The sequence below is a fragment of the Carcharhinus amblyrhynchos genome, chromosome 16, assembly GCF_965287045.1.
Source record: "Carcharhinus amblyrhynchos chromosome 16, sCarAmb.v2.hapA, whole genome shotgun sequence".
Lineage (NCBI taxonomy): Eukaryota > Metazoa > Chordata > Chondrichthyes > Carcharhiniformes > Carcharhinidae > Carcharhinus > Carcharhinus amblyrhynchos.
This window is the reverse complement of record NC_137339.1, coordinates 8118164-8145872: the sequence shown is the minus strand read 5'-3', so window position 1 is coordinate 8145872 and position 27709 is coordinate 8118164. Positions and strand designations below refer to the sequence as shown.

The window sequence follows — 27709 nt, the reverse complement described above, 5'->3', positions numbered from 1 at the left end:
AACATTGTTTTGCACTCCTACTGAAAAGTCAGGTAAGAATAAAATGGTTGAACCATTCAGGCACCAGTAATGGCAAAGGAATCACCTAGCTTAATGACTGCAATGTTTCACCATCTGTTCTTCACGGACAAGCCAAAGACTGATTCTTTTGTTTTAAACTTTTATTTTTGGGTTCACTTCTTATTTCTCTGCGCATATGTAAGTTGTGTTTTATTATTTTCTTCTCGTGCTTCATTTAACTAATAAACCCATTTTTTTTTTATCTCAAAGTGTAGTTAGTTTGGCTCCTAAACTGGGACAAGATATGCTTAAGGGAAGGGGTCCTTTTTAAATTACCCCTGTCACAACCAGTCCGAGAGGATTGCATGAAGATGGGGTGCCAATTCATCCCTCCTCACTCAGGAGCCCAACAATCAGGGTTGGGGGGGGTGGTATATCTTGACAGGAACCCAAACGGATTTGGGCTCACACTGAGGAGGTTCTCATGGAGGAGGCAGAGGGTAACAAACTGGGGTACCTCACCTGAGTGCCAGTCATAACACATGAAAAAAATGTGTAGGGGAGAAAGCTAGCACAAAGTTAGCCATTTGTGAGTACAGTTATGAAAAATATTAAATCTTTTTCCCTGCTATTGCTGAAAAGAGATGTTGCTGAAGCTTTTAATCTTACACTCATCAGGACAAGTGCAAGAATATCAAATTTAAAATGAATACAACAATTTATACCACAGGAAAAAAGAGTGCTGATTATTTGGCACGTTGATTCTAATTGGCTGAGGCATTGCCATGGAGAATGCAGCAGGGAAAGAGACTCCCTGAACACTCGTGTAGTTCAATAAAGGTGCAAGGTTTGAACACAATCCTTTTATTTGCAGTGAATATGTCCCTATAGGTGAATGTACGCTACTTCTAAATGATCTCAACTGATTATCTTAAATTAATTAATTAATACCGGAGCTGCTATTGCATTCTCTGGATTGTTCAGTAAGTGCTGTCCGATTGCAGAAGCTCATCCTAACAGTAGACGTTTTGTTCTACAAGCCCAAACTGGTCTGAATTGCGACTGTTACAAACAACCAAAGGAGCATGTTTGATTTGACCGGCCAGTCATTGGGATGTGCAGCTTAAATATCTGGCATCAAAAATCATGCCCTACGTTGCTCAGTTGTGTAGTAGGTGGGATGGTGGCAGCTTCCTGATGGTGGAAAATATCATTTGCATAGTGGCCCGTTAAGCTTTTGAAATTTAGAGGTACTGGGGGTCTGATTTTACCATCACATTGAACCTGTTTTCAGGCATAAAATATTGAGCCGGGTAGTGTGATCCGTGCCAGTTCCCCCCCTTTACCAAGGCCTGAATTGAATGCGATTGGGACCACGCCCAAATTGAGTGCGACGGCCATTTAAATGTATTTGAATGCATTTAAATTAATAATGGGCTGCACACCCAACTTGATCGGCATTTCCTCCTTTACCATCATGTTCACCAATCCCAAATTGGCATGAAACAGACATAGAAGCCCGATTTTGGGCACTCCATCAGTGAGGGTTAGCGAGGAGGTAAGTGCGTAGCGTCCGATGGTGCTCATGAGTGTCCTTTCATTGGGGTCGGTGGCTTTCTGCTGGAGATGCCACACTTGCACCGTTGGCCTGGGAAGCCCGCAGGACAGGCACTAGCTGGTCCGTCTGAAAGCTTTGGGACTCCTTCCAACAGCCTCTCAGTTGGCCCAGTGTGGCCACCAGTCCCGCCTGCATTCCCTTGATCTGTTGCTTCATCTCCAGCAGCTGAGGGAGAAGTGATCGCAGAGGCCCAGCATGTAGTCTGGGGCCAGCTGAGTTCTCGCTCCCAGCTTGATATCTGTAGCATGGATCGCTGTGCCTGAGATTGGTGGGGAGGAAGAGAGGCCCGCTGCCACTCTGCCTTAGATCGGTAAGGGGGAGGGGCCAGCGATCGATCTTGGAGGTGGAGAGTAGGGGGATAAGGAGGTCAGTAATGTTGTAGAGAGTGGCGCAATGTCTGCGGGGACCAAGAGGAAGCATTATCCGGCCCGGGAGAGATGTTGATTTTGAACATTATTTCATTTTCTGCGCATGCGCAGTTGGAGGCGCCGATCGGAGCTGCAGAGTTTCGAACATGTTAAGCCCCACCCACAAGTTTGTGCAGCACGATTCGGAATCACTAATAATTTTTTCAATCAGATTGCGTATGCGGATGCCCGAGAACGGATCTAAAAGTCGGATCGGAAACACTCCCGGTTTCAAGTCCGCCCAGCACTTTGAATCAAAATGGTAAAATAGGGCTCTTTGTCTCTCGGGGATAATTTGAAATTCAGCTTTTGGCAGCATGTCTCTTTACAGCAATGTCCCTAGATCTTTGCACTTTCAAAAAGTGTGTGTGTGTGTGTGTGTGTGTGTGTGTGTGTGTGTGTGTGTGTGTGTATCTTTTTCATTCAGCTGTTGGAAAATTGATGATTGCTTTACAAAGTTTGCTTTATCTCTGCAGAAATATTCGTGTAATAAGACGGCAGACTCTGGATGTGTATGAGAGAGGTTCCTTGGACGCTGAGAAAAAACTTTTTGTGTGAGTTTTATTTTGCATTTCCTGCCTGCGCTATCAAAGATTTTTAGTCCAGTTCGCTCGAGTCAGCTGTTCTGCAGGCCTAACAGAATATCTTGCCAAAATAGTTGTCTTTACTCTTAATCCGGGCCAGATATTTTATAGTTGGATTTTTATCTGGAGCAAACACTCCAACAACTTTTAAGGGTTTGGTTTTCTGCCTGAATAAAAATTGGGCCCCTTACTTGGATGTGGTTTGTCATAATTTACAGGATTAGGTTCAATTTTTAGAAGGTGTTGCTGCCTGCCCTGTATGCTAAAGGTGAGAATAGATTTGTAATAATCACTATCCATATTGTGTTAATGTTTTAGAGATGGATATGAAATCGCAATTGTTTACTTTCGCACAGGATACAGTCCAGAGGATTACCACAACGATGACGTGAGTGCACACAGTTCCTTTTTTGCTTTCTGTTGACTCTCATTGACCAGCCAAGCTAATAGCCACAACTGTTTTCAGGTCAACTAACCCTGCACAGACCAGAGTTCAGTTGCAGGACTTTCTTGGTTTATACAGCACTGATTGTCACCGATACACTTGTGCTGTATGTGGGTTGGAGGCAGGAGTGGTGGAGGGACAGTCCTTTTAGACTTCAATCAAATGTCACATTCACCAAGAAGCATTGCTGATTTTTAGCACAAGCGCAGAAAATGATCCACTTTGAAAATGTTGTCATTCGGAGACTTTGCTCCCCTGTCTGTCCCTGGGGTGGCGGGGTGGCACAGTGGCATAGTGGTTAGCATTGATGCCTCACACACCAGGGACCTGGGTTCAGTTCCCAGTTTTTGTCACTATCTGTGTGGAATATGCACGTTCTCCCTGTGTCTGCATGGGTTTCCTCCCAGGTGCTCCGGTTTCCTCCCACAGTCTGAAAGACGTGCTGGTTAGGTGCATTGGCTGTACTAAATTCTCCCTCTGTGTACGCGAACAGGTGCTAGAGTGTGGCGACTAGGGGGTTTTCACAGTAACTTCGTTGCAGTGTGAATGTAAGCCTACTTGTGACAATAATAAATGAACTCTAAACCTTTTTAATTGGGAAATCATGTCTGATAATAATAGCACAACAGGACACCATTTAACCCACTGTGCCTGTGCAAGTTCTTTGAAAGAGCTATCTACTTGATTTCCCCCCACCACCTACCAGGTTCTTTCTCTACCCACCCCCTCCTTGGGTATTTATCTGTTCCTTTGAAAGTTAGTATTAAATCTGCTTCCAGCTGTCTGCAAACTTCAAGTATAAAGATTTATATCTTGTTTATTGTTCTTTTGAGTACCTTATAATATGGAGGGCAATACAGGGCCCTAAGGACAAAGTTGTACTATAAAATAACACCAGAAATTATCCTGGATTCAATCTTGGCAGACGTATTTTGTGGATTTCATACAGTTGGCTGATAGAGTGGTGAGGAACTTCTTTTAAACTCCTCAGCTGAATATATTGTTAGGGTACTGGACCCAAACCCCAAGGTATATTTTGAAGCCAGACTAGATGCCTACAATTTTCCTATTTTGGTATAAATGTGAGGATAGGATGTTTCGCTGTAGAAATAATTCCACTGACAAATTAGGTTTTTTATATATTGCAAAAACAAACTTTTTGTTTAATAAGTTAACAAATGAAGCAGCTTAACCATTAACAGTTGAACGATGCTTAAAAACGAATGGAAACAACTTTAATTTCTAACTTATCACTTTCAGTTCCAAGTAAGCATCATTCCTCTTGCAGACTTAAATGCCACTTTAAATACATTTAGCAACCAGAAATATACTTGCTCTAATGAGTGTAGATAGCCTTGAAGCTGTGAGAGAAAATGAGTTTCAGAGCAGCTGGCAGAAAACCCTTTGCCTTTAAACCATTCCTAGCCAGAACTCCAACTCTAGAACATAAGAACATAAGAAATAGGAGCAGGAGTAGGCCATCTAGCCCTTCGAGCCTGCCCCGCCATTCAATAAGATCATGGCTGATCTGTCGTGGCTCAGTTCCACTTTCCCGCCCTCTCCCCATAACCCTTAATCCCCTCTCTTATCAAGAACCCATCAACCCGCTTCTTAAAAATATTTAGCGAGGCAGCCTCCACCACTTCAACGGGCAGAGAATTCCAGAGATTCACCACCCTTTGAGTGAAGAAGTTCCTCCTCAACTCCGTTCTAAACCGCCTCCCCCTTATCTTGAGGCTGTGCCCCCTAGTCCTACTGTCTTTTTTGAGCGGGAAGAGTCTCTCCACCTCTATCCTATCCATCCCATTCATCATCTTATACGTCTCAATGAGATCTCCCCTCATTCTTCTAAACTCTAACGAGTACAAGCCTAGTTTATTCAGCCTCTCCTCATAGCTCAATCCCCTCAACTCCGGTATCAGCCTAGTAAACCTCCTCTGCACTCCCTCCAGGGCCAAAATATCCTTGCGCAGGTGCGGCGCCCAAAACTGCACACAGTACAGACCCAGCATTGCCAATTAACTACATTATCACATGACCCTGTTGAATCTTGAATCACTGCAGTCCACGTGCTATGGGTTGACCCACAGTGCCGTTAGGGAAGGAATTCCAGGATTTTGACCCAGCGACTGCGAAGCAATAGCTGATATATTTCCAAGTCAGAATGGGAAGTGGCTTGGAGGGAAACCTGCGGATGGTGGCATTCCCACATTATTGGGATTGGGGTAATTTGAAAACCAGTCAGATAAAGTGGTAATCAAATGCCCTGCCTATCTTATTCTTGCACACTGAACACACTATAGACAATGGAACCACCAAGTGACCACAGCCTGAATTTGCATCATTTCAGTTAGTGACAGAACCAAAATGTTGACCCAACCATTTACAACGGGCAAGTTCTCTCTTCCTACACAAGAATGGTCTCCAAATTGGAACTGAACTGTTGGGGGAAATCACACAATGGGTGGTCGAAGTCTGAAATTGTCCCCCCCAAAATCCAGTGGATGCTGGGGCCAGTTCAAGCTTTTTAAACTGGCATTGATAAGAAAAGCTGGAAACATTTAGAAGGTGGTGTGAAAATAGTTCATCTGGAATACTGCCTAAATTAAACAAAAGGGATTTGTTCAATGAGATGCAGATTTGAATTAGTAAATGGGTAACTTTAGGGCTGACACCAGGAGGGTGTACTTCCTGAAGAATGTAAGCAAATCTCAAAGGAATGTTCTACACTGAATGGAGGAAGCAAAATTCTTGAATTATTTAAGCAGCAATTAAGCAGGTTCTGAGGGGAATGAAGAGTTATTTTGCATGTATGAAATAATATGGACCAAATGGGCTTCCTCATCCTTGAATGTACTGTGACCTTATGGAAAATTGGTCAAATGAACCACCTTGTGGCCAGAATCTGCCTTGTTTTTGGTGATGCAACAATGTTGAAGTTGAAACATTAACAGAAAAACGTGACGAGAAATTTTGAGAACCGGAAGCAATGTTTGTGAGCAAGTGGTACACAGGATTCATGATGTTGCGCGATGTTGAAAGACAATCATTGTCCCCACTTAACTTTTCATTCCTTCTTTGCTTCAGTGCTGGGATGCAAGATTGTTGATTGAGCGTTCCAAAGCAATTAAATGTCCGGATATTGCCACTCACCTCGTAGGAAGTAAAAAAATACAACAGGAGCTTGCTCGCAGTGGAGTGGTGGAGAAGTACTTAACCAGCTGCCCAAAATCCGCTGAACGAATCCGTGCCACTTTTGTCGGCCTGTACAGCATCGATGAGGTAAAGACAGTTGCAATTTCCAGCTGCAAAACTCTCCAAATGATTGCCCTCCTGGGGAGCAGGAAGGAAGTTCCTCAAAACTGGACATATGGATATTAAATGGTACCACACACTGGGGTTTGGCCTGCTTAAAGAAACTTGGTTTTGCAGCAAAAGCCTTGCTATAAAATGTAGCCACGTAGAATTAAATCAGGACCCTTGACTTCACTTGCCAATTCACTGCAGCACTTCCTTGTATTGATAAGAGATTACTTTGAATTGTAACGCTGAAATATTCCTGTCAATCTCGTGTTAAAATATAAAATGTTCTCTGGAGGTTGTGTTAACATAGAGAAGGAATTGATGCATGAGTTTTTTTTAGTGTTGGCTCAGGCATTGGCTAGTTTGGCTCATGCATAGGAACAAGTGCAGCACTTCAAGCCTTTCTGTATCTGATCTCAATTACGTTATGGATAACTGGCATTGTATTTTTTTGTCCCCAAGTACCTGAACAAAATCCTGGTCATCTCAATCTTGAAACTTTCATTGACCCTCAGCCATTGCAGCATGGGGAATCAGTGTGTGCAGTGATATTGTCATTGGCTTAGTAACCCTGTGACCTAGGGTAATTTGCTGGGGACCTGGATTCGAATCCCACCATGACAGATGGTAAAATTTGAATTCAATAGAAATCTGAAATGAAACCATTGATTTTAAAAAATAATCTAATTGTCCTTCACTTCAAGGGAAAGAAATCTGCTATCCTTATCTGGTCTGCCTTACGTGTGAGCCCAGATCCACAGCAATGTAGTTGTCTCTTAACTGCCCTCTTAAATGACATAGCAAGTCACAGCCAGTTGGGAAAGTGCTGGATTTGTCAGCAAGACACTCACCCTGTCAAAGTTTTCACTGGAAGTGATTTCTGACTTCATCCCCTTGCCCTGGACCCCCTCTCTGTCCCTCCCAAACCAGATTTTTTTTTCTCTCTCTCAACAATGAAAGGATCTGAGAGGGTCAACACTTCAATTATATCACTCCTTAATCTTCTAGACTCAGTGGAATGTACACTTGGTCAGTGCAAGTTAAGAAAAGTCTAACATCAACTCATCACCCACAATTAGCACTGGGGCACCTAATCGAGTAACAGTAGGCATGTTCCTATTGTCTGTGTGCTCCTGTAGTGAACACAGGAGCAGGCACAATAGTAATGTCCCTTAAGCTTTCTAACACAGTCCTGGCTTATTGTATCGATGGTACTTGGTTCAGAAGATTTAAGGGCATCTCTGGACCCAAAACAAAAAGGGAATTGATCCTAATGGTAGAATTATTGGGAGGAAAAGGAGGAGCTAACATTCATGAGTGCAGCTACTGGAAATCTGGTTGTGCGCCTGAAACCCAACTCCAACATGAACGAGAGCTACAGGAGCAGAAGGAATGGAGGAAGAAGTTAGAGGGTAAGGGAGAGGGGAAATATTGAGAAGCATCTTGGTTGGGTTGATACATTGAGTGTGACAATCAAACTGGGTTTTCTGGCAATGACCAACTGAAGAAAATTAACCCACGAACAAGCAAATGATCTTCCACCTCAAATGATTAATAGTTTAACTTGGACATTCTTTGTGTTGACAGGGTCCTGAGGGTGATGAGATAATAAAGAAGGCAATGGAAGATCCTGAAAGCTTTGTGCTGAAACCACAGAGGGAGGGAGGAGGTATGATGATGGCGCACTCTGTAAATTCAAGGCCAAATTATAATATTTGGGTCCAAAGGTCACCCGAAAGCAAAGAATGTGTGGTTTGACTTTTCCACCATCGCCCTGTCAGTGGGAAGTGTCAGAAATAATTCGTTAAAGAGCCAGACACCAGCTGTGGCTCATTGGTAACGCACTAAGTCAGAAAATTGTGGATGCAGATGCCACTCCAAAGACTAGAGCACAAATTCCTAACTAACACTCCAGTGCCTTATTGAGGGAGTGCTACACTGCTGGCGATGCCTTTGAAACATGAAGCCAAAACTAGCGTATCCTCTGGGGTGGACCTTGCATGTCTCTTGGCCTCTTCACTTTGTGAAGAACGTGCACTATCATGCCTTAAAGGCTCAAACTATCTCCCTCAACCTTTCCATCTTTTCCTCCTGCTCCCTTGCTCTCTTCACCCTCCTTTCTAAAGGTTACTCAGCAATAGTGTGCACCATTAACATAATACAACTTACATTTAATACATCTTGATCAAAACACCCCAAAGCACTTCACATAAGTGATTATAATATAAAATTTGAAAATGAACCACACTGGAGTAGGTCTAAGAGGTGGATGTGGAGGAGTGCCTAATGAGAAGAGAGGCGAATAGATTTACGGAGGGAATTCCAGAGCTTTGGACCTCAGCAGCTGAAAGTACAGATGTCACTTGTAGATTTGTGAAGTGGATGTGGCCAGAATTGGGAGTTGGAGGAGGTTACAGAGGTAGAGGAGGGCAAGAAACATGGATGAAATTGAGAATTTGATGTGGAGGCAATGCCAGACTTGGAGCCAGTGCAAGTCAGTGAGGATAAAGCTGAAAGGGACTTGGTGTGTGTTTATGATACAAGCACGCAGGGTGCCAGGAATCCCAAGTCACTTTGCAGAATTGAAAATAATAGACAGTGAATAGTGGTGAAAGGAGCAGTGCAGAGATGGTAGCTAAAGGAAGGCAAAGTGGTCGGGAGAAGGAAATATTTGGTCAGGTGGGGGACTGTGAACTCAGTGTTCTGAGACTAGGTTAAGATGGAGATAACAGAGGCACAAGGGGCATTAGGATCTGAAGGGGAAAGAATCTGTCCAGGAACACAGGACTGGTCAAGGCTGCAGAGTGAAGAGGGTCGGGACCCTGGAGAGATTGGTACATCGGAACAAGGAATTTTAAATTGATGTGTAGGGGTTAGGAAGTACTTAGTGAATAGTGAAAGGGTGAAATTTAATGCTAGCATATGAAATTTGAAACTCGCTTCACCCAGAGTTTGCAGATTATTGGCCTGGGAGTCTGATTTTTGGCAGGAGATGAATGAAGGTGGCTTTATTCTTGTCCATGTTGTGTTGATTGGGAATTCCTGTTACTCCAGGACTTGCTATCGAATTAGCAGCAAGCTAAACATACTGCCGGTCGTGGTGTTATCCATAGTGAAAAGTGAAATCCGGTTTTGGCAGCTTTTAAAACTGGGAAGTGCAGGGACCAAGAATGAATTTTTGGACTATATCTGATGATGTATTGTCCAGCTGCTAATGCAGGAGATGTACTGGCTGCATTAGGACAAGGAAAGGTCGCAGCAAGCTCAACAATGATCAGAGACTATATTCGGTCTTACCTCTCCATCACTTCAGTCATGCCTCCACCCGAAATTCTTCCACATTCATCACCTAAAGGGTGAAACATCCTGGGGTTTACTAGGTGTCAAAAAGCAGCTAAATGCACGTTGTCCTTTTTCCAACAATTAAATAATTCGATGACAGATTCTGTGTGTCTTTTTCCTGCAACGTGTCTTGCGTGTTTATTTTTTTCTATTTGTCTTTTCGTCAGGAAACAATATTTTTGGAGAAGAGCTCAAGCAGCTCCTTGGAAATATTAAGGATGGACCAAAACGATCAGCCTATATCCTGATGGACAGGATCAAACCACAGACAGTAAAGAATTACTTGCTGCACCCAGGATCAGCTCTGAAACTGTCAGAATGTGTAGTTGAGTTGGGAGTGTTCGGAGTCTACATCAGGTGAGAAACGGTTTTCATCTTTCACGTTTTTCCCCCCAAGCATCACCCTCACTTCTATTTTCTGTTGAAGGTGCTGACTTAATTGCTCGCACTGCCATCTGAGTCCCAGCTCTTTTCCCAAGACTGGAGACCCAGGTCTGCTCTGTGGTAAAGCACTGAGTGCTGTATTGCTGAAGGCAGCAGCCACTCAGGTCGATTCCAGTGGGTCAGCAATTTGAAGACCAGCAGGGAGATCTCTCAGTGTAGCAACCAAAATTACCACGGGTCATTTATCACACTGCTGTTGTGGGACCTAGCTGGGTGAAATATGGTCAGTTTGCCAACATAACTGTACACAAACTAATTATCTGTTTGTTAAATGCTTTAAAACATTTGAATGATGGGAAAGTCTCTGTCTTTTACTCCAATGGTGGCCTAGGTTTCACAGGGATGAGCAGATGGTCCAGACCTATCCAAGTGGCAGTCTCCTGTGGGTGGACACACTCTTCAACCATGTTTAGCCAGATGGGATCCCATCTGTCTCAAGATATAGAATTTCTTGTCACTGTACGTCAGTGACATCGTAAAGTGGATTCTCTATTTCCATATTCCCAACAAAATTGTGAGGAAAATGTTTCTAAAAGGCACAAAATCTGGAGGAATTTCCATTTCCCTAAAATTTCCTCGTTTCGAATGAGCAGCATTTCCCTGAGAAATGAAGGAGTCGGTGTTATTCCCTGTTCCCCACCAACATCTACAAATGTGCATGGCAGCAATGGAAACTTTGACTGTTACTTTAAACCCAAGGATATTGGCATCAATTGCCGGTGCCCAGGTGGAAACTTCCTGTTTGTTATATTAACAAAATAATAGTAAGTGCATCACTCCCTTTTTGTGAGGCTCTGTGCAAGCATGTCTGCATGTTGCTATCTTGTATATGTTCGTAATTGAGAGTGACTTAGTAGAGGATCTGTGGCTAGCACAAGAGGAAGATTCTGATGGGAAAGGTGGTAGACATTCTGATGGGAAAGGTGGGAAAAGGTGGGCACATTGTTCAGGAGCCACAAAGAAAGTAGTTGTTTTTTCATTGTCTGGAGCAGGGAACCAACAGTTCATCCTCTGCATCAAAATCGCTTTCAGCTGAGCATGGGAACTTGTTTAAATTGGTTGTTTCTCCCCCCACCATCGGAGCACATTGATGGCACGTCTTGACGGCATGACATCTCCTTAGACAGGGTGTCTGAAGCCCATGACACTTACCACGTAAGAGGACAAGGGCAACAAATGCATGGGAAACAGTTACCACCTGCAAGTCTCAATCCAAGCTACACACCATCCTGACCTTTAATTATACCACTGTTTCTTCATTGTCATTGGGTCAAAATCCTGGAACACCCTTCCTGACAGCATAGTGGGAGCTCCTACACAAGATGGACTACAGCGGTTCAAAGTTCCTAGAAAAGTTACAGTACAGAGGAAGGTCATTCGGCCCATCTTGTCCATGCCAGCCTGAGGAGGCCCAGATGCCTTTTCGATTCCCATCTTCACACCACTACCACCTTATGGACAAATGAGGATGGGCAACAAGTGCTGGCCTAGCCAATGATGCCCGTGTAAACAGAAGGGTTAAAGCAAGAATAAGGAGCTAATGGAGAGTGTAAAATGTATTTTTCCATGTCTTTGGGGAGATGTTGGCCTGGTTACTGGTGTTTTGTGTTAATACAGTGAAGTAGGCCATATAACCATGCTAACAAAGTAATTAGAAGAGATTCAATAAAGCTACTTTCTTCATACTATCTCCATATTATTCTGAAACAGGGGATGCCAAAAGTGCAAATGTATTCATACTCCTACCAGCTTAAAGGACTGCGCTTATGAGCAGGCTCTGTACCTGCTGGGGACATCTCTAAATAAATCCAACTGTTTGCAATCAGCCCAAGTTTACACACTCTCAATTCAGTGAGAACTTGGTGGAAGATCCTTCTGTTCACATTTGGGATTCCTAAAATGTCATGTTTGACAGAAGACCCGGTTCTGTATGATTCCAGCTGATGCCTGTGTTCTGTGGCAGTTGAAATAACCCTGAGTACAACAGGGTAGCACTACAACATTCCTCTATCCTTTTCGGCTGCATTTGTTACCATTATCCCAAATTTAGCATTAACTGTAACTCCACGCACTTGAGAGATTAGAAGGGTTTTCAGTCAGGGTTCAATTCCTTTTTGTGTAACAAAGTTCTATTTACGCTGTTAGTGTGGAATAGACAGTAAACACAAGGATTTCAGTGCAAAATAAAGGGAGCGAATAAAACACTGTTAACTGCTTTGAAAGTGGTGTTTTTGTCAGTGATTAACGTTTTTTGCTTTTGGGCTAATGTATGTTTCTGTCCATTTTAGATGTTAAAATGTAGGCATTACTATCTGTAAATGAGATTCTTGAGGCTTCTGCTGTGTTTCTTGTGACAAGTCGGGGTGAGGAATCACAGCAATAGTATAATGTGAAGTTTATTTATTAGTCACAAGTAAAGCTGACATTAACACTGCAATGAAGTTACTTTGAAATTCCCCTAGTCGCCACAGTTCGGTGCCTATTTGGGTCAATGTACTTAACCGGTATATCTTTCAGAATGTGGGAGGAAACTGGAGCACCCAGAGAAAACCCACGCAGACTCGGAGAGAACATGCAAACTCCACACAGACAGTGACTTAAGCCGGGACTTGAACCCGGGTCGCTCGTGCTCTGAGGCGGCAGTGCTAACCACTGTGTCGCCTCATGCTTCTCTTTCAATGAAAACTTATTTTTGCCTGTCTGGGGTGCAAGTGAAAAGAGATGGAATCAATCACAGACCTTCCAAGTATTCAGCAGGCAGCTTAATATTAAACTCCCAATCAGTAAGCAGAACAGAAATGCTAATCTGCTTTGTTGAAGATTCTCTGAAAAGCACGGTGTAGCGAGAGTGGTTTATTGGGTTGCAGTGTGGTACTCTCAAAATCCTTGGGGCCATACAGTGCCCCATCTCTTAGCCAATTTTGGGAAGCAGTTGTGTGCATTGGAGAGAAGAGTTTACCTGGTACTCTCACACAGAGGAGTCAATATTATCACAAGAGGGGATGTTGGGGAGATGAGAAATAGAATGTCTGGTAGCGAGACTGTATTTTGTGTGTTTTGTGAGCTTGTGTGTGATTTGTGCCCTTTTGTTTTTTGGTTAACTCAGTCTTTGTGCTTCTATCTTGTAGGAAGTGTGGGAAATTGGTCATGAATGAAAGCGCTGGTCACCTGCTTCGCACAAAGAGCACGGAGTTTGCAGATGGAGGAGTGTCTGCTGGAGTGGCAGTGCTGGATACACCCTATCTTATCTGAACCACAGATCTCCTAAAGTGTACGTCCCAGCGTGTGTACAGTGTGCAGCATTAAAATTGCAGGGGTTCAGCAGAAACCTCCTCTTTTGCAACTTTCCCCACCCCCACGTTCCCCCTTGCTTGAGCTCAATCAGGTTGGGGTCGGGGTCGGGGGGCAGGCGGGCGGTGTGTGGGGAATGTGCACAGTGTGAGATATTCATCACCAAAAATGTAGTGAAGGGTTCATCGCTTTCCAATTTTGGACAAAAAGGACCAGCAGAATCAAGGGAGAGGGCCTGTGTGCGATTTGTGGTTGGTGCTGACTTGATGGGCTGAATGGCCTCCTTCTGCACTGTGAGGATTCTACGAAGACAGCCCAAAGCTGGAGAATAAAAGTTCCAGCAGTTTGTTTCACTGGATTTTTGGCATCAGAATAGAAAAGAATAATTTTTTGAGATAGTGTTAATTCAGATGTACGTCTCCGTCCCGTGCCTGTCTGTGTCGTTGGACCTTCCCATCAGCTGTGTGAGGATTTCCTTTCCTCGGAGGAAAGTGGGGCAGGAGTGAAAGCTGACAGCAAGTCATTCATCAGCCTCTCCTTCCTTCTGATGTTTCTGTGGGAGAAGTAGCTGGTTGCCTCCCAGCCTGTGTTTGTCTTGACTGGATCAAACATACTGCTGGCTGTATGATTCTATCATACAGGGGGTCGATACGTTGGGGTCACAGCGAAGTCTGGCTGTCACAGCTCTGCTATCTGTTATGTGTCTACCAGCAGAATAAATTTATTTTTCAGCTTAATCCCTCATTCTTGCGGTTCATCAGCCTGGGTAACTTGGTGTAAAACGATTATTGGTGGCGTTCTGTTTTTTTTTGTATTCAAGACAATTGAATTAGTAATTTAAACTAAGTGACTCGAGTCACACGGCAAACTGTTCAAGTTAAGCATAAACTTTTGTAAATGTGGTCTTTTAAATTTGGAGGCAATTTGAAATTGTACATCCAACCAAATGTGCCCCAGCCTGCTGTGAAAGCTGAAGCCTCTTTTGTATTCATCCGCTATTCTATGTGATACATAAAGGCTTAAAAACACACAGGAGGAGCAGAGCAGAGGATTAGCTAAACAAGACAGAGACTGGAGTCTAACTCGCGTGATTTCTAGCCGTTTATCTGGTCAGCCACATGATGCAAGGCAGTTTCATTTCCCTCACTTAACATTCTGAGCAGCCACCAGCTTGTTAATTCCGTAAAGATGTTGTAAATTCCTCAGGCGTCCCATCAGTAGCTTGGGAGGGGTTCAGTTTCACTGTTTGTATGTGCTTTATACTGCTGACTGCCCTTCCTCCCCTCTGGATTCCACTTCATTAACATCAACATCGCAACGCAGAAGTGACCGCAGATTATAACTGTTCTTAAAAGTAATCTTGGGGTGCAAATTAAGTGTTTTCCGTATAGCCGATTCATAGCATCATCAAGCATGTGTGCAGAACAGGCACAAGGCTCATGTAAACACTATTCGGTCTCTTGCATTTATCCAGTTCTCTTCTGAGACTGACGATTGAACCTGCTTCCACCACCTGTCTAGGAAATACATTCCAGATCATACCAGCTCGCTCTCCTTTAACCAATTACTTGAATTCTGCCTCTCCTGGTTACTGGCACCCCTGCCAATTGAGAGGGTTTCTCCTTATTTGCCGCCTTTCAACCTCTCTTAATCCTCAGAACCTCTGTTTAACCTTTTTGTTCTTCTCTGCTCAATGGAGAATTATTTCCAGCTTCTCCACAAGTCCCGAGTCCCTCACTTCTGAGAGCGTTCCAGTAAATCGCCTCTTCTGCATCCTCTCCAAGGCCTTAACATCTTTCCTGAGGCAGCCTGGTTAACTTGCCCTTCCATCTTCAACTGTTCAAACGCCCAAGTCTCTCTATACCTGCTGTTTATAGAAATACATTTTAAATAATTGCTCCTTCTCCTGAACTCACTGGCAGGCTGGAGTTTGGTTCTACGGGCACCAGTGGATGTATGACCTTTCTGCTGCATCATGAAGGAGCTTGCTTTAAAGCAAAGCCTAATCTCCCTTGGTATATTCCTGCACTTCCGAGCAGAGGTCATTTGTGCAAAACTCGATGGTCTGGGCTCAACATACAAAACACATATTCTGTATGTTGGGTGGCACAGCTACCTCACAGCGCCAAGGACCTGGGTTTGTTTCTAGCCTCAGGTGACTGTGGAGTTTGGAAATTCTCCCGTGGTCGCGTGGGTTTCCTCCGGGTGCTCCAGTTTCCTCCCACAATCTAGAGATGTGCAGGTTAGGTTGAATGACCGTGCTAAATTACTCCATGTATCAGAGGGGGCATATATCTAGGGTAAATAGATGGGGTTATGAGGATAGGGCCTGGGTGGGATTGTGGTCAGTGCAGACCCAATGGGCTGAATGGCCTCCTGCACTGTAGGGATTCTGTGATTTCTATGCATTACTTCTCCCATGTGAACACCATTAAAGGAGATGAAAAACTAAAAATGATATTGTTGGCAGCCTGCGGGGCTCTGATTTTCAACATGATGGAATGTATGATCTATCCATGTGGCACGGTGGCATAGTGGTTAGCACTGCTGTCTCACAGAGCCAAGGACCCAGGTTCGATTCCCAGCTTAGGTCACTGTCTGTGTGGAGTTTGCACATTTTCCCTGTGCCTGTGTGGTTTTCTTCCGGGTGCTCCAGATTCCCCCCTCGGTTCAAAGATGTGCAGGGTAGGTGCATTGGCAATGCTAAATTGCCCCTTAGTGTCAGTGGTACTAGCTGGGATAAATGCATGAGGTTGCGGGGATTGTGGTTGGTGCTGACTTGATGGGCTGAATGGCCACCTTCTGCACTGTAGAGAATAAAAAAAATTTCCTTCCACCTCCCTGTGATACAGCTCAGTGGTCACTCCCCGTGCTAGTTGAGGTGAGATGAGTTAATCTGGCACACAACAGCCCCATTTGAACCTGTGATCTTGTTTGTATCACTCAGTTACACACTGCCTGAGCTTTGAACAAACCTGGTGTTTAGAGGGGGAATTTTATCATTGGTGTGTGGGTCGTAAATGCTTCAAACCTTTTTCTAAGCTGTGATCTGCACATCTGGATTTGCTGTTATCGCCCAAAGTCCTTTGTAAAATTTACCCACGCACAAAGCACAGAAATGGGCCATTTGATTTGGGTTGGGTTGATTGGCCATGCTAGATAGTGTCCTGGGATGTTAAAGATTAGCAGGGTAGATCTGTGGGGTTGTGGAGATGGGGCCTGGGGTGGGATTGTTGCCAGTGCAGACTTGATGGGCCAAATGGCCACCTTCTGCACTGTAGGGTTTCCAAGATTCTATGATCTAATCAGCTGGCTTGTTGACTCTTCAGACGAGCCTTCTCCCATCCCTCTTCATCTCACCCTTCACCCAGCTCCCTTCTCCCTAGTGTTTATCTTCCTCATAAATGCCTCTATTTTCATCAGCTACTCCATGCAGGAGTGAGTTCCACGTCTCGCTATTCTTCGTAAAGTGGTTTCCAATAATTCCTCTTTGGATTCATTAGCAACTCTTAGATTTATGACTTCCAGTTTTGGTTCTTCTCCAGCAGTGGAAACGTTTTCCCCGCATCCAACTTACCAAACCCCTTCATTATATTCGATCTCTGTCCGGTCACACGTCAGTCTTTTCTCCTTAGTTACCTATTTACCTTATCAAAAAATATATACCCTGAGTATGGCGTTATGAAGTAGTTCTTACACGAAGCAGTCGTCGTCAAGTTAGCTGCAGTCTGCGTGAGAGTGGTGATAGAGCCACTCATTAATCTGAAGGGCACAGCTGGCTGAATTGGTGCCAGCTCTCAATAACCCCTGCTTCGAGATGAACAGTTAAACGGACTCAACGTTGGTTCTGTTTCTCTCTCCACGGATGCTGCCTGAGCTGCTGAGTTTTTTTTTTCCAACATTTTCTGTTTTAATTTCAGGTTCCAGCATCCGCAGCATTTTTTTTTCTGCTTTTATTTTAGTTGGTGCTTGGCGTTAGTTTCATGTTCGGAGTCAGTCGTGCTGAGTGCGTGCAGAATAGGAGCAGAAGTAGACCGTTCAGCCCTTGGCCCCTTGCCCACTACCGTATTCACTAGTTTTCCTTCTATCATCTTGCTGTGTGCAAAATATCAGCCGTGTTTTCCCCCGGTAATAACACGCAGTGCACTTCAGACTAAACGTGAAGCACTTCTGTAACATTTGAGAAGAATGAGCGTGGGTTCAGATGAATTGTCGATATCATTGTGTACTCCCCATAGAGTCATCCTGGCTATTGCTGAACTCAGTTGCCTCTCAGCCAAAGTTGATGTGTGGTTGCAAATAGAAAGGTGTTTAAAATGTGTCTCTGTACAATTCTACCATTCCACCCTCTGTTAAAGTTGATTATTTTTATTTATATATAGTGCAATGTATCTTCAATGCACTTCAAAAAGTACTTTAATTTGATGTGAAACCCATAGGCACATCCTGATGTGAAAAATGCTACATGAATGCACGTTCTTTTTGCACTCTGCTGGACTCTGCCTGTGACGTACTGCCCTTCTGGGATGGGAAATTGATTGTGGACATTACTATGTTTCTGTGACAATTCCGCCAATATTTCACTGCTGCATCACTGGCCTCTCTGCCAGTAAGCGAGAAATTTAAAATTACGCTGCTCTGTTTCGTTCTCGTCTATATTCCTGACAAGCCCCTTCACCCCCATTCTCAAACAAAAACTCGTGTGGGGACAAAATCTGCTGGAAATTTGCTGCCTGAGATGCGCACAAATTGCAATTTTGATCAAACTGGCTTTCTGCGGTATGAAGTAACTAGACGCTGCCTGCGTAAATCCTAACAGAAGTCACACTGAAACCCTCTGCATGGATGGAGGCAGAGTAGATGGTGTGGTCTTCGCTGTTTCAGATTCTCAATGGAAAATGTTGGCTATTTTATATATGAAAAATTGTTCTAGACTTATTAATAAATACATTGATTTACAATCTTTTGTTAGTTTTGTCCTTTGTAAAGTCATAGGTGTGAGTGCTGAGGGAAACCAGTGAGTGTTTAGTTCCCTTTTCTCATTCCTAGTCAAGCAATGTCACGAAGTTTCAGGAAAGTCTAGTGCAATGAACCTTAGCTAAACTATCCTGTTAGCTTTCTATCTGGGTAAAACGTTGGACAGTTCCTGTTTTTCCATTTAAGGCTAAGCCAAGCATGTTTTATTGGCCGGGCGGTGGAGAGAATAGCCTTGACATTTATGATAACGTCATTAGGCGATTAGTGCAAAGGTCCAGTATAGTTCTCTGGGGACTTGGGTTCAAATTCCACCATGCCAGCTGTTGGAGTTTAAACTCTTGTTAATAAAATCTGGGATTAAAAAGCTAGTCTCAGCGATAATGACCATGAAACAATTGTCATAAAAACCCATCTGGTTCACCAGTGCCAGAGAAATCAGGTGAGGATACTCACCACAGGATTCCTAGCCTTTGACCTGCTCTGGTAGCTGCAATATTGACGTGTTAATATTTACAAGGCTAGTTCAGTTTGTGGTCAATGGTAACACCAGGATGTCAACAGTGGGGGTTTCAGAGATGGGGAGGCTGAGTGGATGATTCATCTCTGTCCTCTCCTCAGGGCCCCAGCATTATAAATGGCCGTCTTTAGCTGATTTTGATTCACTCCACAGGTCCCTTACAATATCCTGGCAATAGTACCAAACATTTGAGCTCCAGAGCTCGCCATTCTCCTGGCTGAGCTGTTCCAGTCCAGCTACAACACTGACATCTGCCTGGCAATGTGGAAAATTGCCCAGCTATGTTCAGTACGACAGTCACCGTCATATCAGTCTGCTCCTAGTCATCACCAAAGTGATGGAAGGTGTTGACAGTGCTTATAACTCAGCAATAACCTGCTCACTGATGCTCAGTTTGGCTTCTGACAGGATCCCTCAACTCCTGATCTCAATACATTACAGCCCTTGTCCAAACATGGACAAAAGAGCTGAACTCAAGAGGTGAGGTGAAAGTGACTGCCTCTGACATCGAGGCTACGTTTGAGTGGCATCAAGGAGACGTAGCAAAACTTGGAGTCAATGGGAATCAAGAGAAAAACTATCCAGTAGTTGTTAGAGTCATACCTAACACAAAAAGAGATGGTTGTGGTTGTTCGAGCTCAATCATCTCAGTCCCAAGTCATCACTGCAAGAGTTCTTCAAGATAATTTAGCCTAGGATACTATCTTCAGCTGCGTCCCCATCATAAGGTCAGAAATCGGGATGTTCAGTGATGATTGCAATATTTGGGTCTCGTACTGAAGCTATCCATAACCATCTGCGGTAAGACGTGGACAATATTCAGGCTTGGACTGATAAGACACTCAGAGATATACAGCATGGAAACAGGCCCTTTGGCCCAACTCATCCATACCCACCAGGTTCCCTGAACTGAACTAGTCCCATTTCTCTATGTTTGGCCCATATCCCTCTAAACATTTCCTATCCATGTACCTATCCAAATATCTTCTAAATATTGTAATCTACCACCACCTCTGGCCACTCATTCCATATTCGCACCACCCTTTGTGTGGAAAAATTTGCTCCTCAGGTGCCTTTTAAATCTCTCCCCTCTCACCGTAAACCTATGTTCTCTAATTTTGGACTCCCCTATCCTGGGGAAAGGATCTTGGCTATTCACGTTATCTATGCCCCCCACCATGATTTTATAAACCTGTATAAGGTCACTCCTCATCCTCCTACACTCTGGGAAGAAAAGATACCATCTTTGTAAATCTCTTTTGCATCCTTTCCAGTTTAATAACATCCTTCCTCTAGCAGGATGACCAGAATTGTAGACAATACTCCAAATACGATTGCACCAATGTCTTGTACAGTTGTAACATAACATCTCCTGTTCCCTGCTCTGACCGATGAAGGCAAGTGTGCCAAAGGCTTTCTTCACCACCCTGTCTGCCTGTGATGCCACTTTCAAGGAACTACTTATCTGCATCCATCGGTCTCGCTCTTCGACAACACTCCCCAACGCTCCTACCATTAACTATGGAGGTCTTGCTCTGGTTTCTCTTACCAAATGCAACACCTTGCATTTATCTGAATTAAACTCCATCTTCTCTTCCTCCAGCCACTGGCTCAGTTGATCAATATCGCGTTAGATAACCTTCACTATCCACTGCAGCAATTTTGGTGACATTCACTAAACCTCCCTTTTGACCAGGTTTTTCTTCAGTTGTTCTAACATTGCCTCACGTGGCCTCCTGTCAACTCTTTGAACACGCTCCAGCAAAACGCCGTTGGATGTTCTGCCACCTTAAATGTGTTCCCTTCCTTACCTGTTGAGTTCCACAGGTTTTGATTTGCACAGCAGGTGGCGATGTTGTCTGTTTAGAGATAAACATTCCCATCTCTATTCCACTTGGACGCTGCTGTGAAATCCAGTTCAAATTACTCGTTTTGCGTACAAGTTTTTATCTAAATCTAATGCATTAAAAAAAAATAAGGGTTAAAAGACTTGGCAAACTTCTTTGGATCCCCTGTGTTTTTTATTCATTCATGGGATGTAGGTGTCACTGGCTGGCCAGCATTTATTGCCCATCCCTAGTTGCCCAAGGGCAGTTGAGAGTCAACCACGTTGCTGTGACTCTGGAGTCACATGTAGGCCAGACCAGGTAAGGATGGCAGATTTCCTTCCCTAAAGGACATTAGTGAACCGGATGAGATTTTCCGACAATCAACAATGGTTTCATTATCAGTAGATTCTTAATTCCAGATATTTTTCATTGAATTCAAATTCCACAACCTGCTGTGGCGGGATTCGAACCCGGGTCCCCAGAACATCAGCTGAGTTTCTGGATTAATAGTCTAGCGATAATACCACTATTAGTGATTACCACTAGCAGTTAATGGGCCAAGTTCTCAACATATTTTAGTGACATAGAGAGGGCAGGTGTTATGGTCCTGCCAATAGATTTTCAGGACCTAGGGGTGGAAGTTAAATTGTTGGATTTGGAAGATAGTAATCTCTGGATCTCTCCCAGTGCCACGTGTTAGAGAGAGTGGAAATAGACAGATAGGAAGGATCAATGTGTAACCTCAGAGTGCCAGAGGAAGGGATTATTCTTGGGATCACTCACACCAGTTCTGGGGCAGGAGGAGCCTGTTTGAAAGGGATCGGGGTTACACCTCAGCCTAGGTCCTCGTGGGGAGGTTTGCTGTGGTCTTATTGGGGATGGTTTCAACTAAATTGGCAGGAGTATGGACATCTGCAGATAGAAACAGCCAAAAGGAATAAGGTGTATAAAGTCAGAGTGTTGGACAATAACAGAGAAGGAATTTGTTCCACAGCGGTTAGCACTGCTGCAACTCAGCACCAGGGACCCAGGTTTGATCCTGACATCGGGCCACTGTCTGTGGGGAGTTTGCACATTCTCCCCATATCCGCATGGGTTTCCTTTGGGTGCTCCAGTTTCCTCCCACTTGCCAAAGATGCATTCATGCTAACTTGCCCTTTAATGTCCCAGGTTGGGAGGGTTATGGGGGTGAGGGGAGGGATGTATGGGCCTGGGCAAGATGCTGAGATGGCACAGACTTGATGGGCCAAATGACCTCCTTCTGTACTGTAGGGATTCTATGATTCTATGTTTCAATGATTCTGTGATTAGATAGATACAAGCTAAGAAAGACTATGCAGAGTACAAAGACAGATTTATAATACATGTATAAAAACACACAAAGTTCAGTTAGTAAAGTTGGTGAGTTACATGCACAAATAGCCACGTGGGAATATGGTGAAATGGGGATAATGGAAACGTGACTTAAACATGAAGAGAGCTGGGTTCATTCACTCACTCACTCACCATCATCCAAGATGACGCTGGAGCAAGGTGACTCCTCGCAAACTGTGCCCAACGTATCCTCTAATTCTATCTCTTACTCTCGTTCTACGCTTCTAAAACTTCATTCTGCACTCTCTCCTTTCCTTCTCTATATATGGTCTGTATGGCATGCAAGGAACAATAATTTTCACTGAACGTTAATATGTGACAATAATAAATCAAATCAGAAAAATAACTTTACAAAGGAAAACAAAAATTAAGGTGCAGGAAGTCTGAAATTTGAACATAAGAACATAAGAAATAGGAGCAGGAGTAGGCCATCTAGCCCTTCGAGCCTGCCCCGCCATTCAATAAGATCATGGCTGATCTGTCGTGGCTCAGTTCCACATTCCCGCCCTCTCCCCATAACCCTTAATCCCCCCGCTTATCAAAAACCCATCAACCCACGTCTTAAAAATATTTAGCGAGGCAGCCTCCACCACTTCAACGGGCAGAGAATTCCAGAGATTCACCACCCTTTGAGTGAAGAATTTCCTCCTCAACTCCGTTCTAAACCGCCCCCCCTCTATCTTGAGGCTGTGCCCTCTAGTCCTACTGTCCTTTCTGAGTGGGAAGAGTCTCTCCACCTCTATCCTATCCATCCCATTCATCATCTTATACGTCTCAATGAGATCTCCCCTCATTCTTCTAAACTCTAACGAGTACAAGCCTAATTTATTCAGCTTCTCCTCATAGCTCAACCCCCTCAACTCCGGTATCAGCCTAGTAAACCTCCTCTGCACTTCCTCCAAGGCCAAAATATCCTTGTGTAAGTACGGCGACCAAAACTGCACACAGTACTCCAGCTGCGGCCTCACCAATGCCCTATACAGCCGCAGCAAGACCTCCCTACTTTTATATTCAATCCCCCTCGCTATGAAGGCCAATTTAAGAAGATATTGCAGGAAGCACTCTTCTTGTGGGTTGATGTGACAAGTTGACTCTTTGTCAGAACTCTCCTGTTGACTCACTTGCTGAGCCTTTCCAGCCGTTTTCTTTCTATAAATGGATGACTGGATTGACCTGTTTCCGTCGTCGCCGTGTCCAGTGTATGACCGAGCTTGTGTCTGATGGTGAAAAGAATTCCGTCCTTCGGCCTCCAAAACCTGATGTTTCTTCACCTGATGCTTTCAGCCACAGAATACTCATACAGCACGGACCCACTCCACTCACAAAATCGTAGAATCTTTAACCACAGAAAGGTAAAGATAGATACTAGACGATAGCCGCGCGATATTATCGCTAGACTATTAATCCAGGAACTCAGCCAACGCTCTGGGGACCTGGGTTCGAATCCCGCCACGGCAGATGGTGGAATTTGAATTCAATAAAAAATATCTGGAATTCAGAATCTACTGACCACTGTGCTACCATGTCATCCATGTGTGTGTGTGTAAATGTGTGTGAGTGTGAGTGCAGTGTGTGTGTAAATCTGTGTAAGTGCAATATGTGTGTGTAAATGTGTGTCAGTGTGTGTGTGTGTAAATGTGTGTGAGTGTGAGTGCAGTGTGTGTAAATCTGTGTGTGTAAGTGCAATGTGTGTGTGTAAATGTGTCAGTGTGAGTGCAGTGTGTGTGTGTAAATGTGTGTCAGTGTGAGTGCAGTGTGTGTGTGTGAGTGCAGTATGTGTGAGCGTGTGTAAATGTGTGTGTGTGTAAACGTGTGTGAGTGCAGTGCATGTGTGTAAACGTGTGTGAGTGTAGTGTGTGTGTGTAAATGTGTGTCAGTGTGTGTGTAAATCTGTGTAAGTGCAATGTGTGTGTAAATGTGTGTCAGTGTGTGTGTGTGTAAGTGTGTGTGAGTGTGAGTGCAGTGTGTGTGTGTAAATGTGTGTGAGTGTGAGTGCAGTGTGTGAGCGTGTGTAAATGTGTGTGAGTGTGGGTGCAGTGTGTGTGTGTAAATGTGTGTGAGTGTGAGTGCAGTGTGTGTGTGTAAATGTGTGTCTGTGTGAGTGTAAGTGCAGTATTGCTCCTTAACTGCAACTGAAAAGTCATATTTTCAGTTTAAATCTGCACTGATTTTTTCCCCTGTTCCCTGTGCTAAGCTGATGGGAGCCAGTTGTAGCATTTGGGGGGGGTTGGCGAGGGGGGTGCACGCTCTCGAGATAAAATTCTAGGGGAATTTCACAGTAACTCCATTGCAGTGTTAATGTAAGCCTGACTTGAGACTAATAAATAAATAAACTTCAAACTTTTCTCTGTCTAAGGATTTGCTCCAAATGGAACGGGTTGGCAGGAAATCAAAAAAGGTGGAACCAAATTAAAAATAAACTCTAGTGTTAAACAGAACATTTTTCACCAGTGACACAGGAGAAGTGGAAGATAGTGGCTGGGAGATAGCTGGTGGGTGGGATATTAATATGTCTGGCCTTACCTAACCCTGTGTGCGATCCTTAGTTAGAGAGGATCCCGGGAGTGTACATGTGACCTTGGTGTGTCTGAGTGCTGAGGGTTCATTAACCTTGGAGGTTTTTTTGTGAAAGTGATCTGGCTGTGGGAAGTGAACTCTCCGTGGTCACCCCATTCAGCTGTGTGAATTGCATAGAAAGGCCTGTAACCACTCATCTCATTGCCCCCCCACAGCCCCCACCCTCCCCATCTCAAACAAGCCATGAGTGAAAGTGTTTACAGAGAAAAGAATCTTTCCGAGTGAGAGGAAAAGCTTGTTATTGCGCAGGACCACTCTCAATGTCAGGACATCCCAGACTACGCTCTGACGAAGAGCCAGCCAGACTTGAAACTTTGCCTCTTTCTCCACAGATGCTGTCAGACTTGCTGAGTCGTTCCAGCATGTTCTGAGCCGGATTCTCCAACATCGCCCACGGCTGGGATTCTCCAGTCCCGCTGCTGTGATACACGGGAACGCCACCACCTGCGAGTTCCCCTCCGAGCCACTCACCATCCTGACTTAGAAATATATCGGCTGTTTCTTCACAGTCGCTGGGTCAAAATCCTGGAATCCCCTCCCTGACGGGTCAACCCACAGCACGCGGACTGCAGCGGTTCAAGAAGGCACCTCACCACCAGCTTCTCAACTAGGGGTGGGCAATAAAATGCTGGCCCAGCCAGCGATGCCCATGTCCCACAAATTAATTTTTAAAACAATTTGGCCGAGTGCTACATTCTTTGTTGTGGCTGTCAGCAGTAGTGAGGTGTGTGAGACTGGTGAATCCCAGTCTCTGTTTTGGTTTCACTATATTACAACAGCGATAATACAATAACAGTACAACTTATATTTAGCACCTTCAGGATAGTGTAATACCCAAAACATTTCATAGGAAGCAAAATTGGTTTTCAAAGATACCTTTTTTTATTCATCCCTGATGGCAGGGAGGGCATTTATTGCCCATCCCTCCTTGCCCTTGAGAAGTGGGTACACCCACAAAGCTTTGATATAACTGAGTGGCTTGCTTGGCCATTTCGGGGGGGGGTGCCAGTGAAGAGCCACCCGCATTGCTGTGAGTCTGGAGTCACATGTAGGCCAGACCGGGTAAGGACGGCAGATTTCCTTCCCTAAAGAACATGAGTGAACCAGATGGGTTTTTACAACAATCCGCTAGTTTCAGGATCATTAATAAGATTAGCGTTTTATTTCAGTTTTATTAATTAGTTGAATTCAAATCTTTCAGCTGCTGCGGGGAGATTTGAACTTGTATCTGCAGAGATTTAGTGTGGGTCACGGCAATGTTACTGTCCTCATACTTCATTGGCTGTAAAGTACTTTGGACCAACCTGACTCATGAAGGGCACTATATAAATGAAAGTCATTCTGAAGTGTGCCTTTATCTATCACTGCCGTCACCATGCTGTCCCACTCTCTATCTGTTCTGAGGTTAGTCAGGCTGCAGTGCAGAGCGGCCAAGCTTCTTGTTTCTGAGGATAGTTCGAGGGAAGGGCCAGTCCTGCTCTGTTCACACGGAGAGGGAGTCAAGAACATTATGCGGAGAAGTGGCTGCAGCAGCCAGCCTGAGGTTGCATGGCCTATTCACTGGATACACACACGAAAAAAAACACTCATTAAATAAATGCTGGAATTGGTGAAGAGGTTAGCCATGTGCACGTGCAGAGGAGGTTTACTAGGCTGATACCGGAGTTGAGGGGGTTGAGCTATGAGGAGAGGCTGAATAAACTGGGCTTGTACTCGTTAGAGTTTAGAAGAATGAGGGGAGATCTCATTGAGACGTATAAGATGATGAATGGGATGGATAGGATAGAGGTGGAAAGACTCTTCCCTCTCAAAAAAGACAGTAGGACTAGGGGGCACAGCCTCAAGATAAAGGGGGGGCGGTTTAGAACGAAGTTGAGGAGGAACTTCTTCACTCAAAGGGTGGTGAATCTCTGGAATTCTCTGCCCGTTGAAGTGGTGGAGGCTGCCTCGCTAAATATTTTTAAGACGCGGGTTGATGGGTTTTTGATAAGCGAGGGGGTTAAGGGTTATGGGGAGAGGGCGGGAATGTGGAACTGAGCCACGACAGATCAGCCATGATCGTATTGAGTGGCGGGGCAGGCTCGAAGGGCTAGATGGCCTACTCCTGCTCTTATTTCTTATGTTCTTATGTTGGCTTTACTGCCAAACCCTATCATAATGCGACTGCTGAGAGGACACTGACAGGACAACATCAGGGTTCTGTATGTCCTTCCATATTAACAGGTAAGTATTGTCATCAGAACAGCAATGAAAGAGCTTGTTATGGGTGTGACTAACACCGGTATCTGTGTGTTTAGCACCTCCTATTGTGGAGTCATTGTTATGTTATTGGATGAGTAAACCAGAGACCTGACTGAATAATTGAGAGAGCGTGAGGTCAAATTTCATCAGGGCAGCTTACCAAAATATATCTGTCCTTAAAAAGCTGGTTTCAACTACCCGAAAAACCAGTTCATTAAAGGTTGCAGTTTGAAGTTGGGCATTTTCCAGGACAGCGCATAAAATTCCAGGCTGACTCTTCACAACAGTATTGTGGGAATGCCGCTCTGTCTGAGGGACCTTTGTTTGAATGAGACATTAAACAGAGGCCCCATCCGCACTCTCAGGGGGATATAAAAGATCCCATTGTATTAATTTGAAGGAGAGCAGGTGCGGGGAGGGTGGGTGGGGTGCAGGGTGCGGGGTGGGGGGGGGGGGGAGGGGGGGAGGGTTTCTCCTCCTGTCCTGGCCAATGAGGATCACTCAATCAACATCACTGAAACAGTCGCTGTCACATTACTAAGCGTGAGTGCTTGCTGTCTGTAAATCGGCTGCTTCCGCCATTATACCAAGGACTACACTTCAAGAGTACTCCATTGGCTATGAAGAGCTTCAGATGTCCTGAGGTTGTGAAAGGTGCTATATAAATGCAAGATTTTCTTTATTACCGTTCTCTGGGCCTCTTCCTATTCTGTCAGTCCTCCAGCGTAACTGAGATCGCGGCACTCCTCCAATTCTGACC

General features: G+C 44.4%; 1 protein-coding gene across 1 annotated transcript in view; it reads left to right on the top strand.

The window, feature by feature from the left end:
* The window catches only part of gss (glutathione synthetase), a 44055-nt gene extending 25658 nt beyond the window's left edge, over positions 1-18397 (top strand). The window contains exons 8-13 of the mRNA XM_080204640.1: positions 2502-2579; positions 2928-2997; positions 6142-6336; positions 7945-8026; positions 9867-10056; positions 13272-18397. Of these exons, the coding sequence (XP_080060766.1) occupies positions 2502-2579; positions 2928-2997; positions 6142-6336; positions 7945-8026; positions 9867-10056; positions 13272-13395 (739 nt within the window). The 3' untranslated portion in view covers positions 13396-18397. The remainder of the gene's footprint in view (positions 1-2501; positions 2580-2927; positions 2998-6141; positions 6337-7944; positions 8027-9866; positions 10057-13271) is intronic.
* Positions 18398-27709: the final 9312 nt, after the last annotated feature.